General features: G+C 53.3%; 1 protein-coding gene across 1 annotated transcript; it reads right to left on the bottom strand.

Moving 5' to 3' along the window:
• Positions 1-1824: 1824 nt before the first annotated feature.
• Positions 1825-11333, bottom strand: RBP3 (retinol binding protein 3). Its single transcript, XM_055566447.1, has 4 exons — positions 8286-11333; positions 5885-6075; positions 3784-3926; positions 1825-2303 (listed from the first exon to the last, which is right to left on the bottom strand). The coding sequence occupies exons 1-4, from the start codon at positions 11331-11333 to the stop codon at positions 1825-1827; spliced, it is 3861 nt and encodes a 1286-aa protein (XP_055422422.1).
• Positions 11334-12066: the final 733 nt, after the last annotated feature.

Raw genomic sequence — 12066 nt, forward strand, 5'->3', positions numbered from 1 at the left:
AGTAATCATCAAATAGCTATATATATAATATATATGCATGTATATGTGTGTGTGTGTGTGTGTGTGTGTGTGTGTACGTGAGAGAGAGAGAAGAGGGAGGAGAGAGAGTCCTAGAGTGGAAGCATAGAAGGTGATCATACATTTGTCTGTATGGCAATAGGTCTAATGAAGAAAAAGGATAGATCACAGGATATATGATACTACTAAATTCAATCATGCCCTGAATCTTTCTTGAATTTAGCAGGAGGAAAAGGAGCTGGAGTAAAATCTTGCCTTTCATGGGGGCTTTCCAGGGCTGGTTTGAGGTCTTCTAGCAGAGAAAACCCCTAGGGATTGGTGGTAGCCCAGATTCTCCAGATCTCTGAGGTCTGGGAAGGGGACTGATGAAGTCCAAGCTGTTCCTAGCCCCCTGGGGAAGTCACTGTGGCGACCACAGCCTGGACTCACAAGAGGGCAAGGCAGAACTTCATCCTCAGCATGCAGCCCTGGAGCCTGGGATTCCAGGAGCAGGGATGGGACAGTGGGGGCCCCCTGTCCTCCTGGCCTCGCCCTACCACGACTTTGAGCAGGCCCTTGGAGGTCTCTTACTTTTGGTCCCTGTGACTCTAGCAGAGGCGGGTTGCATGGTCCCAGGACATCAGCTAGAGGTGTCTCATTTCCCCAGGCCACCGCTGGGCTCCAGGTCTCCTCCCAGGGCTGGCCCAGATCCAGGGGAGTTCTTGGGCTCTGCCTGCCTCAAACTTCTCACCCTGTTAGGAGTCAGCTCGGTTGTCAGAGCTGGCACAGTGACAGGCTGCACTTGGACGAGCTGGGCAGGTTCCCAGACTGCCACCCAGGGCCACTCTCTCCTCTGACAGCAACACTGCATGGTGGGAAGCTTCGTGGCATCAGAGCTCATTTTTGGGTCCGTGGCAGAAGCAGGAGAAGCGGTCATGGGAGGAACGTGCAGGAAAGATAGACTTATCGTGCACAATTGGATTGGGAGGGTTTGGGGCAGAGAAGAGAGGATTACAAAACGACCTGAACTTGTGTTCGCGGGTCTGAGAGCAGCTACCTGGAGGAACACGTAGCTTTTCAGCTTGATAGGTGTGTGTTCATTGTGTATCCACTGCCCGTGTCAGGCGCCATGCCAGCTGGCAGCAGTAGGACACGAGCTGAGCAGGACATCCCTGTCCCTGAGAGCAACACAGCATGATGGGGACAGACATGGTCCCAGGCAGAGGGAGAGAGGCGCTCTAATGGGGAAGACGCAGGCTCAGGGAGGACAGAAGGGACAGTGCAGAGAGGGAGTGGGCGCTCCGGACCCCTGGGCCTGCACTGTGCCACACGGGAGCCTCCAGCTGCAGGTGGCTGCTGTGAGCTGGACCAACGTGACATGTGCTGATGGAAAGGTACAAGCATCGGCCACATACCCGATCTCAAAGACTTGGTGCAAAAGCATCCCAATTCATAGTGATTTTTGTATTGAGTATACATTGAAATGATATTACTGTGAATATAGTGAGTTAAAGTATACCATTCAAATTAATCTTACCCGCTTCTTTGTACTTTTCTTAAACGTGTCTACCAGAAAATGTACATATGCCTAGCATCTGTGGCTCACATTATGATGCGATTAGACTGAGATGCTCTAGTTGACAGCGTGAGGACCAGGGGTTGGTGATTAAGAAGCATGGGTGGGGATAGATTTGGATTTCACTTCCCTGCAGGGGATTGACTTTGAAGGGGATGAACTTCCTGTCCCTAGGTGTTCCAACAGAAAGGATGCTGGCAGTTGGGAAGAGACCAAATGTATGAGCTCCAAGGGTAGCTGTGATTCTAAGCCTAACCAGACTGCAGCAGGCCCCTTTTCTGCCCACTGGGGGCCTCAGTGAGGACCTCAGGCCTGACTACCCCTTGGTTGCGGCCCAGAGATCCCCCCCTTCCCTGGCTCTGCCTGTGGAGGCCCTTGCGGCGGCCATGCAGGCGTGGGCTGCGCCTCGCCCTTAGCAGAGCGTGCTGGAGCATCTCCTTGGCTCTGGTAAGGGCGGCATCTGCAGGAACAGCCACGTCAGGTACCACGCCCACCCCTTCCCATGAGCTGCCGTCTGCAGCCCCCACTGAGCGGGCAGTGGGGATGGTGATGTACAGGTCAGTGTCATCCACGTGGTAGGTTTGCGGTGGCTGGCAGCCTCCACTGGTCACCTCTCCGATGACCAGTGCTCGGCCCAGCCTCTTCATGATGTAGGTGAATTCCTCTGCGGCGCCGGCAGTCAAACTGCTGGTCAGAATGACCATACTCTTCTTGGAGCCATAGCGTTCACCTGCAAGATACAAGACCCTTCAAAATAGGGAGTCAAATCCCCACGCTGGGTACCGGTCTTCTCCAGACTGCCTCAACTCAGAGAGAGGGGGGTTGGTTCTGTATCCTCATGTCTGCATGCGATTCACTCCACCTTTCTGAGCCCCAGTTTCTGCATCTGTAAAATGAGGATAAGGATGTGTGCCTGATCCTGAGCATGCAAGTGCTTGAGAGTCTTTTTCACCAAGTGATGGGAAAAGGCTTGACTGACTTACCTGAGAGAAGGGCTAACCTAACCAGACTCTTTTCACTCTGGACCCCCAGAAGAGCCAAGGTTGTGATTTAATGGTGAGAACCTCTAGGACAGTGATGTCCAATAGGAATGCAACATGAGCCTAAATGCAAGCCAACAATGTCATTTCAAGTTTTCTAGAAACCACGTTAAACAAGTAAAAGGAAATTGATAAAATGAATTTTAATACTGTTTTATCTAACTCCATGAATCCAAAATATGCTCCTCTCAAAATTTTTAAACAATAAAATTATTGAGATATTTTACATCCTTTTTTTCATAAAATCTTCAAAATCTTGTGTGCACTTAACACTTTACACATTCCAATCCATGCGGGGCATGTGGCTCCCATATTGGACGTGGCAATTCCTGGGCTCCATGGTCTGCAGATCTGGTTTTAACTTCCAGTCTTGAATATCTGTTTAAATTGAGAATTCATCTGGTCCTGACTTTTATTTACATTTTATAATATTATTGAATGTGTATCTTGGAAGATTGCCCCCAAATGCTTGTGTGATAAGAAAATGTGCAAATGAAAATTGCAGAGCACTTTTCTGATTAGATGCACCACCTCCGTGGGTTTCCCAGCCCCTTCCTGTCAGATGGGCATCCCGGTTCCTTGGTTTTGCAAGCTAAGCAAGGGAGACAGAGCCAGGCTATCCCCTGGGATGTGAGCGGGAGACCCGTGGTTCTGTAAAGCGTAGGGGCTGTACTGCATCCTCCAGCCTCTGCTCTGGGCCCAGGGCAGGTAACAGAAGGTTCATTAGAGTTACGAACTTTCTTCAGGCAGATGGGCTGGGCAGCTGCTGAGAGTTCAGATAAGGTGGAAAACCGCTGGAAACCCATTGGGATTTGGTTAGGAGCAGGGGATCCTTCTGGCTCTACATTTGTCTTTCAGACTGATGGTTGCCATGGCAAGAACGACAGGCATTTTGGTTTTAGACAAACCAATGTTCAAATTTTGGAATAATCATTAGCTGAGTGACCTTAGACAAGGTAGCTGACTTAGTTAGAACTCATTTTTCTAGTCTAGAAAATGGGCATAATGGTAAATGTTTTGCAGGGATTGAAGGTCTCATGCACAAAGTGCATGGAATAGGACAGGGGTTTTATATTCTGGCTATGAGTACTTTTACCTGAACCCAAACTGTCTTTCCTTGATTTCTCAGGAGCTTCTAGAATAATAGGAAGGAAAGCCTTCTGCACTCACCTTCAAGCTGAGAAAGCGTCCAGAGCTCACTGACAGAGTCGTTGGGCCGGTTGTAGATTTTGTCCAGCAGAATAGGTGGGCCTTCGTCGAAAAAGTAGGAGCACAGGGCAGATATAGAGGAGGTGGGGCCACCGATGTTGAACCTGAAGGAAGGGAAAAGTTGCCCACTAAGGGCCGGAACCCACGGGAAGCCCTCGATGCCCCCAGGGGGCCCAAATCCTCGCCCTGTGGACGGTTCTTAATTCCAGGCAGCCTAAGTATGGTGCCCTTTCCTTATCTTACAGAATTCTTTGATTGGCATTTCCCAGAGTACAAGATTCTTGAGAACAAGAGACTTTGTGGTCAAATTCGTTAAAAAAAAATACTACATAACAGACCCATTCTTTCTGTTCATGTATTAATACGTTATGTGATACATATTGTATGTTATATTAAAGGCTCTGACAAGTCCTGCAGCTTGGAACTTGTTGATAAATTTCCTCAGCTTACTGACATGGACTGCTCCCCTGAACTCATGCTGCCTGTGAGTGGAGCACATTTTGAGAACACTATCTTCCCAGGTTCATGCTTGCAATTTCACAGTCCCCACTGGGCATCTTAGCTGAGATGTCCTAACAGGGCATTTAGTGGGGTGGAGTCTGTCCTTGACTGGTGTTCAGAGCTGTGGGACTGCACCGCGGAGCCTGTGGTCATTCCAGGCCATTTGTATATGTCCCACTGCGTGACTTCTCTGGCCCCTGTCTCCTTATCTGTGAAACAAGGAGTCCAGCAAGGAATGCCAGCAACTGCCTTAGCAGTGTATTAGCAGTCTCTTCTGGTTGATGGTCTAGGATGGCCTGGATGGGCTCAGGGCCCATGACTTCAGCATCCGAACCTCCAAACTGTGGTTTGGAAGGATCTTTAAGCAAAGCACACCTGTGGGATGGGCCTCCTCTGTAAAAAAAAAAAAAAAATGTGGACTATACTGTTAAGCTGGTGAAGGACGGGAGGCCTGGCATGCTGCAGTCTATGGGGTGACAAAAAGTCCGATACGACTGAGCGACTGAACAACAAATAGTTAAGCAGAAAGAGATTTAGCATGAGGGTCATTTGGATGTTCAATAGAGCGTTTGAAGAATAAAGTCATTAGAGACACCACAAGTTCTGACATAGCCAAACCCAAGCCCTGGGAGTTTCTCTTCCACGGAGGGGAACCCACCTCTGTGATCCAGCGCCACCTAGTGACAGTTAAGAATTACAACAGTATTGCAAGCCAGCGACCAGAGTTCTCTCTTAGTCAATCCAGCAGCTGGGGGTGGGGGCAGTGCCCGTTTCCCCGGGGAGCAGGCTTCCCTCCTCCCAGTGCCCGTGAAAGGTGCCCAGGGCAAGTCCACTGATGGTCCTGGGAGTGAGGAGAGGGCTGGCCACTACACACGGGCATTCTTCTACCCATTATCCTCCTAACTCCCCTCCCCCAGCTCTAGGAACGAAACTCACGCATACCTTCACAGAAGCAGATGGGAGGTCTAGCTGAAAGCATCCCTTCAGCAATAATTTTGTGATGTAAAGAGTTCTTTTTGCAACAATAGTGGCTGAACTGTAACATTCTGACTGGGCCATTGGCTTTATAATTCTCATGACCAGGGTTGTCCTGTGCTGATTTTGTAAGATATGAGACACAAGCATAGGAGGAGGCCTAGCTCTCCCAAAGGTGGCTGATCATCAGAGTCACTTGGATGATGCTTGTCAAATATACTAGTCACTGGGTCTCACCCCTGGGGCTTTGGATTCGCAGGGATTTGGATTCAGAAGGACCCTGGACTCAGTGTTTTTAAGGTCACCCTTCCCCTCTCTCCTCACTTAATCCTATGACCAGGGACATTTGGGGATCACCAGACTGGCCCAGCGCTTCTCAGCCTAGAATGCACATTGAGGCCATGTGAGCTTAAAAACTACCAGTAGTGGGGCCCCATCCGGCCAATTACACCAGAACCCCAGGCTAGCTAGCCTGAGCCCCGACAGCCAGGTGCTCCCCTTGGTTCCATCCTGTGTCCCAGAGTCCTTTCTTTCCTACCATGCTCATGGCTTTGACTGTCCACAGCAGCTGCCCAGGCCCACTGACCTCATGTCGACAATCAGAGCATCCGTGTGTACAATCTTCTTCCAGACGTGCTCCACCAGCAGCTCGGAGACCTGGGTGAGCAGCTCACAGTCCCCAAACATGTCAAACCTCAGGTAGCCAACATTGCCCTCCAGCACGTTAGTGTGGAAAGAGAACTTGATCAGGTCTTCAAAGGCTTCAGGGGAAGGGATCTGAAAGAGTGGGAGGTCAGCTCCATGTCAGGAAAGGAGACATTTGAAAGCTCACTTGTTTTTTAGGGTTTTGATTACTTTATTTCTTTATTTCATTACTGATCATGGACCTTAAATGGACAACCACCTCTGCTAAAGAAGAAAGTCCACGTCCAACTCTTCCATAGCTGTGGTTCCCTGTTCTGCCAAGCCCCGCCCGGCGTATGTCACTTCTGCCAGATACAGTGAAAGCTCAGATCTGAAAGTGGGTGCCATGGAGTTCCTTTACATCATGAGAAATATTGATGGCACAGGAAGGGAGCTAACATTTCGTAAGGAAGTAGTGGGTTCCAGGGCCTTTCCTGATGGTACCTGGAAAGTTAAATGGGTAGTGGGCCTGGGATGTGAATCCCATGTGTGATCAGCAGCCTCCTTACAGGGAATGCTCATGGGTGCCAACTCCTCAACCTGGCATCTGAGTTGAGAGACCCAGGCACAGTCTCCACTCTGACTTCCCTGAGCTCCCCAGATACTTTTTGTCTCTGAGTTCATCATCCCCTCCCTCCCCGAGGCAGGGAGGGAAGGCATGAACTACAGGGCTCTTGAGTCTTTACCAGGGATCTGGATCTGGGCTGAGCACAGTGTAGAAGTTACTGTAGAGAAGACACTATTATCCTCATCTTTTAAATTAAAAACAAACAAACAAAAACAAAAAAAAAAAAACAAAGCACAGAGTGATTAAGTAACTTGCTTAAGCTTATATAGCCAGCAAGTGGTAGAGCTAGGATATGAATCCATACAAGGTGACTCCAACCCAAGAACACCCCTGCTGACTTCACGACCCCTGCCTTCCAGACCTTGAGCTGATCTCAGTCACAAGTTCTCTGGCCACTCTCCCGTGTTCTCCTCCAGGCCTCAGTCCCGCTTTTGGTAAAATGAGATGACGATTCAGTTGTAGAGGCTTTTGGTGCCTCAGCCCTCTGATTTTCAGCCACAGCTGACAGGGTCCTGCCTCTGGCACCCTTGTCTTTTTCTACTTCAGGATCTTCTCCAAGCTGCTCCAGAGCCTGAGCGAGTCCGTGTTTGGGGGTGACTTTCAGCTAACAGGGGATGGAACTACTGAGTCCCATCTGCAGAGGGACAGCTCCAGGAGGCACTCTTCACACTTGTCAGGGTGCTATTGGACTCTTCAGAAACAATAGCCTCAATAATGGACTCACCAATTGGACTCCATCCAATTCACCCTGCTCCCTCACTCCAGCTTCAGCAAACATCTCCCACACCAACTGCCTTGTCTCAGGTCCTGCCTTCAAAGGAACCAGGACAAATGCTCCCTGCTTAAGTGTTGTGGCCATGCAGTGAAATAGTAGATGATAAAGGCCGTGGAGAGGTGTTGTAAAGCTGTTTTGATGGAGCTCTTGTTGACAGGAGAGCTTGCTGAGGCTTGCGGCATACTTTGGCCCCTGATCTGCAGAATTTTTCTCTCATCCACCCTGCGGCAAACCTCCTTAGCCTTGATTTACCCAGATCTGCAATGCTGACATCAAATATTTTGACCACACAGCTTCATTCAGAATTTCCCATTCTGTTGGCCCTTGTATCTAGGCACACACTCACCCAGCATGACACCTTTGGGAGACAGTACTTGGCAGTCAGTGCCCCACCAAGGCAGCCTCACCTCGGGAGTTGTCTAGGCTGGGCACCAGCACCCCTGGGCCTGTCCCCAGGCTCCATGTTCTAGCTCCAAGGCAAATGTGAGGCCAGGGCCACTGCCTGATTCCCTGTCTCCATCCCCCCGACTCATTCACAAAAACTGCAGTTCCCCCAAGGCAGACAGGTGACGTGGATGGACACAAACCCCACATTTCTAGGAGAGGAACTCATGGGGACCTCATGTGACTTAGCAACCTCTTTCTCTAACACCAAAACAAAGAGAAATTCTGCAAACTCTTGCTTTTTACCCAGACAAGAATGAAGTTCCTTCTGTACTAGCGTTTTTCAACATGAGCTTCTGTGGATACTGATGTTCTACAGAGGTGGTCAGGGACCTCATGAGCACGAGGAGTGGAGGACAGGGTCAGAGAGAGGAAAAGATTTGACTGGTGAAAACTTTAACATGAAAACAAGTCTGGAAGCCATTGCTTTGAACCCTGCACAGAGTCCTGGATGTGTGGACAGTTGATTGACTTCCTCATGGGACCATGTGGGACCAACTCTCCCTTGAGACTCACCTGCATGGGTACAATTCCAGGAATGCGGTCTTTGGCATCCTCAGGTATATGAGCTGTCTTCAGGTGTGGGTCCCCGGACAGCACCTGCAGGTCGGCTTGCAGCAGCTCGGCGAGGGCGGCTTCTGAGGTCACCCTGGCATAGCGGCTCTGCAGACCACTCAGTTCAGCTGCCATCTTGACTCCCAGCTCAGGGGAGGCGTAGTTATCCGCTACGAGCTTCCCAGCTGTCTGCAGCACAGTGGGCACCTTGGCACGCAGGGTCACTATGTCCCGGGCTGTGGAGAGGGCCACGCTCATGGGCACAGTGATGTCTGGCTCCACCCCAGCCAGATCCCAGGCCTCGCCGGTGCTGGCACTCATGGCCATCTGCGTGGGCATGGAGGCATATAAGGGGCTGCTGCCCACCTGGTAGATGCCCACGGAGAGTGCCCCTCCGGCCGTGGGCTCCCCGATGATGGTGGCTCGCTGCAGATCCTGCATGGTGTGAGCGAAAGCCTCAGCCGCTGAGCCACTGGTGTGGCTCACCAGAACGTAGAGGTCCTTGTGGGGGCCGTAGCGCTGGCCTGTAACTTGGGGCAGGGTCCATACCTCTGTGACCCTTGACGTGGCCCTGTCAAAGACAGAGTAGAGGTGCCGGCGGGGCTCTGCCTCGAAGAAGTAGGAGCAGAGCAGCGGCACAGCTGTGGAGTAGCTGCCGGGGTTGTAGCGCAGGTCGACCACCATCGCGGCCGTGCCCACCAGCTTCTGCCACACCAGCTGCACCAGCTGCGGCCCGACAGCCTTCACCGTCTCCAGCTCAGCCATGGCGTCGAAACGCAGGTAGCCCAGCTGGCCGGGCAGCACCTCAGTCTTGAACAGGGCCTCAATGAGATAGGAGAGCTCCTCTGGGGAGGGGACAACAGGAGGTGGTGGGGGCACCTCCTCAGCCACCATCTCGCCGGGGCTGTGGAACACCAGCAGACGGTGGTCCCCAGACATCTCCTGCAGGTCGGCCGTAAGCTGGGAAGCCAGCGAGTCCAGGTCCACGGCGGTGCGGTAGGCCCCCTGGGCCAGCTTGGCTCGCAGCAGGGCACCCATCTGCCCCACGATCTCTGGCCGAGCGTAGTGGGCCTCCAGCAGGCGCCCTGTGCCCTCCACCAACTCCCCCAAGCTTCGGTGGAACTCCAGCACCTCCTGGGCTCTATCTAGGGCTTCCTCGGCCAGCACAATGGCGTCGGGGACCACACCGCCCCCCAGCCAGCACTCGCCATGGTTGTCGATGAAGGTGAGCACAGGCACCGTGAGCGCCAGGCCGCCCTCGGGCGTCTCCAGCAGGGATACTGTGTGTGTGTGCAGCAGGCTGCCCGCAGTGATCTCGCCCACCAGCGTGGCCCAGCCCAGTGACTGCATGAGGAAGGCCAGCTCCTCGGCTGCGGTGGCGGTGCGGTGGCTGGTGAGCAGGTACACGCCACGCTGGGAGCCGTAGGGCCGGCCCAGCAGCTCCGTCTGGCTGAAGTGCTCCTGTGTGACGTTGGTGCGCCGGTCGTAGGTGGAGAAGAGGCGCACGGGGCTGGCGTCAGGGTTCTGGAAGTAGGAGAGCAGCAGGGGCACAGCGGAGGACGGCCCCCCAGGGTTCTGCCGCAGGTCCATGATGAGGTGCTCCGTGTCCTGCAGGGGCTCCCACACCTGGTGCAGGATGTACGGGCCCAGCACCTCCAGGACAGAGGCATCAGCAAAACTGTCGAAGCGCAGGTAGCCCACGTTGCCTGGCAGCACAGACACCTGGAACACGGAGTCCACCAGAGCCCGCCGAACAGCCTCGTCCTCGGGCACTTCGGGGACCGTCTCTGGAGCTTCTTCAGCTTCCTCCTCAGGCCCAGAAGAGGCTTCTTTGGGTCTGACCACCTGCACCTGGAGCCTGGGGTCCTCAGAAACAGCCTGCAGGCCAGTGTTAAGCTTAGTGACCAGATCCTCCTCGGAGACCACCGAGGACAGGTCCATGGCGGCCAGGTGGCTCAGCAGGGCGGGCACACGGTCCACCAGCGTGTAGTACTCACGCAGCGCCTCCTGAAGGCGCTGAATGACTCCTGGCAGGGCCCGGCGCAGCGTGAGAACAGCCAGGGCTTTCTCCAGGGCCTGCTCGGCCGGTGTCCCCACACAGGGCAGCACCCCGCTGCCCTCCCACGTCTGGCTGCCTTCACCCAGGGGCCCCAGGGATCTGGACACAGGCACGGTGAGAAAGAAGTCGGACTGGCCTACCCTCAGCTTCTGGAGGTCCAGAGCCCCCCCGACAGTCCGCTCACCCACCACGATGGCCCTGCGCATCTGTTTGAGGATGTACGCGATGTCCTCAGCCACGCCCCCTGTGCGGCTGCTGGTGAGGACCACCACATCCTTGTCGGCACTGTACTTCTCTCCCAGGGCTTCAGGCAGGGTCCAGATCTCAGTGGTTGTATTAGAGGGGCGGTCATAGACGGTGTCCACATGCGAGACTGTGTTCCCCGGGTGCAGGTAGGAGATGACATAGGGGATGCCAGAGACGTGTCCCCCAGTGCAGTGCCGGAGGTCCAGCACCAAGGCGGAGGTGTTCATGAGCTTCCTCCAGACGTTGGCCACGAGGAAGCTCCTCAGCTTGCTCATCACCTCCTGGCCTGGGATGTCGTCCACCCGCAGGTAGCCCACATTGCCTTCCAGAACCTCATGGCGGAGGCCATCCTGCAGCCCTGCGATGATTTCCTCTAGTGTGAGGTTCGTGAATGCTGGAGCTCGCGGGGGGGCCTCGAGGGTGCTGGGCTCATAGGAGATGACCAGGCGAGGGTCATTCAAGGAGCTCTGCACCCCAGCTGTCAACACATGGGCCAGAGTCTGAGGGTCTGAGATAGACAGAATCTCCTGACTTTTGATGGCCTGCTCGATGGCTCCCTGCATCCCCATCAGGTTCTCTGGGAAGCAGTAGTTATCCAAGAGGACCTGGGCCATCTCCAGCACCAGGCTTGGCTGGAAGAGGTGTGCGGGACCAGTCAGGCCGCAGAGCAGCATAGGCAGGAGCAGGGCCCATTTTCTCACCATGGGGATCCGGAGGGAGGGCTGGCTCCTGCACAGGAGCTCTCTTGACACCGTGCGCAAGGCAACAGCAACTCCCCTGTGCAGCTGCCTTTCTCGCTCGTCCTTCTCAGCTGGCGGACAGAAGGTCTGGGGCTAAACTCAGGAGTTGGGGTGTAGCTTCCAGCCCCGATAAGCCTTTAATCCTATTTAATTCAGGCTCGTAAGCCCTGAGGACTGGGGAGAAGGGGCGGAAGTGGCTTGACCCAGAAGGTATGTTGGGGTCTCATCTGGCTGCACCACCTCTGGTAGAATGACATGAATAACTTCCATTTGAATTCCTGCCATATGCCAAGCTCTGTGCTCCATACTTTATATGCAGATGGTTTTCATCCTGCAAAGGAGAGTTATTTACGTGCAAGTAAATAGCATTTCCCCTCTACACTGGATGGCCCACACCACTGGAATTAGGGAGAACTCACTGGAGATCTGGTTCTGCCACCCTCTGTGGCCTTAGGGAAGTGTCTTACTTATTGTATAGACTAAGTGAGAAAATATGTGTAAGGTGCTTAGCATCAGGCAAGAAGGAAGCGCTAAATTACTGATAAGGTTTCCGTGTTAGATAGTCTATTTTGCAGCTGAATAAAGAGTTCAGTAGCTACCAGAAGCCCACCGTCCTAGGTGTGAGGGGGATGTGACAGCCAGAAGAAACCAGTGGGGCCATAGTCACTCAGATCATGCCGAGGTTGAGTCTAAGCTT

The sequence above is a fragment of the Bubalus kerabau genome, chromosome 1 (assembly GCF_029407905.1).
Source record: "Bubalus kerabau isolate K-KA32 ecotype Philippines breed swamp buffalo chromosome 1, PCC_UOA_SB_1v2, whole genome shotgun sequence".
Taxonomy (NCBI): Eukaryota; Metazoa; Chordata; class Mammalia; order Artiodactyla; family Bovidae; genus Bubalus; species Bubalus kerabau.

Excerpts from the sequence above, each read along its gene's own strand:
- RBP3 (XM_055566447.1), bottom strand. The coding sequence starts at position 11,333 with ATGGTGAGAAAATGGGCCCTGCTCCTGCCTATGCTGCTCTGCGGCCTG. Across the intron at positions 3,927-5,884 it reads GCTCTGATTGTCGACATGAG|GTTCAACATCGGTGGCCCCA; the intron begins GTCAGTGGGCCT and ends CCCTTCCTTCAG. Across the intron at positions 2,304-3,783 it reads GACGCTTTCTCAGCTTGAAG|GTGAACGCTATGGCTCCAAG; the intron begins GTGAGTGCAGAA and ends TGTATCTTGCAG.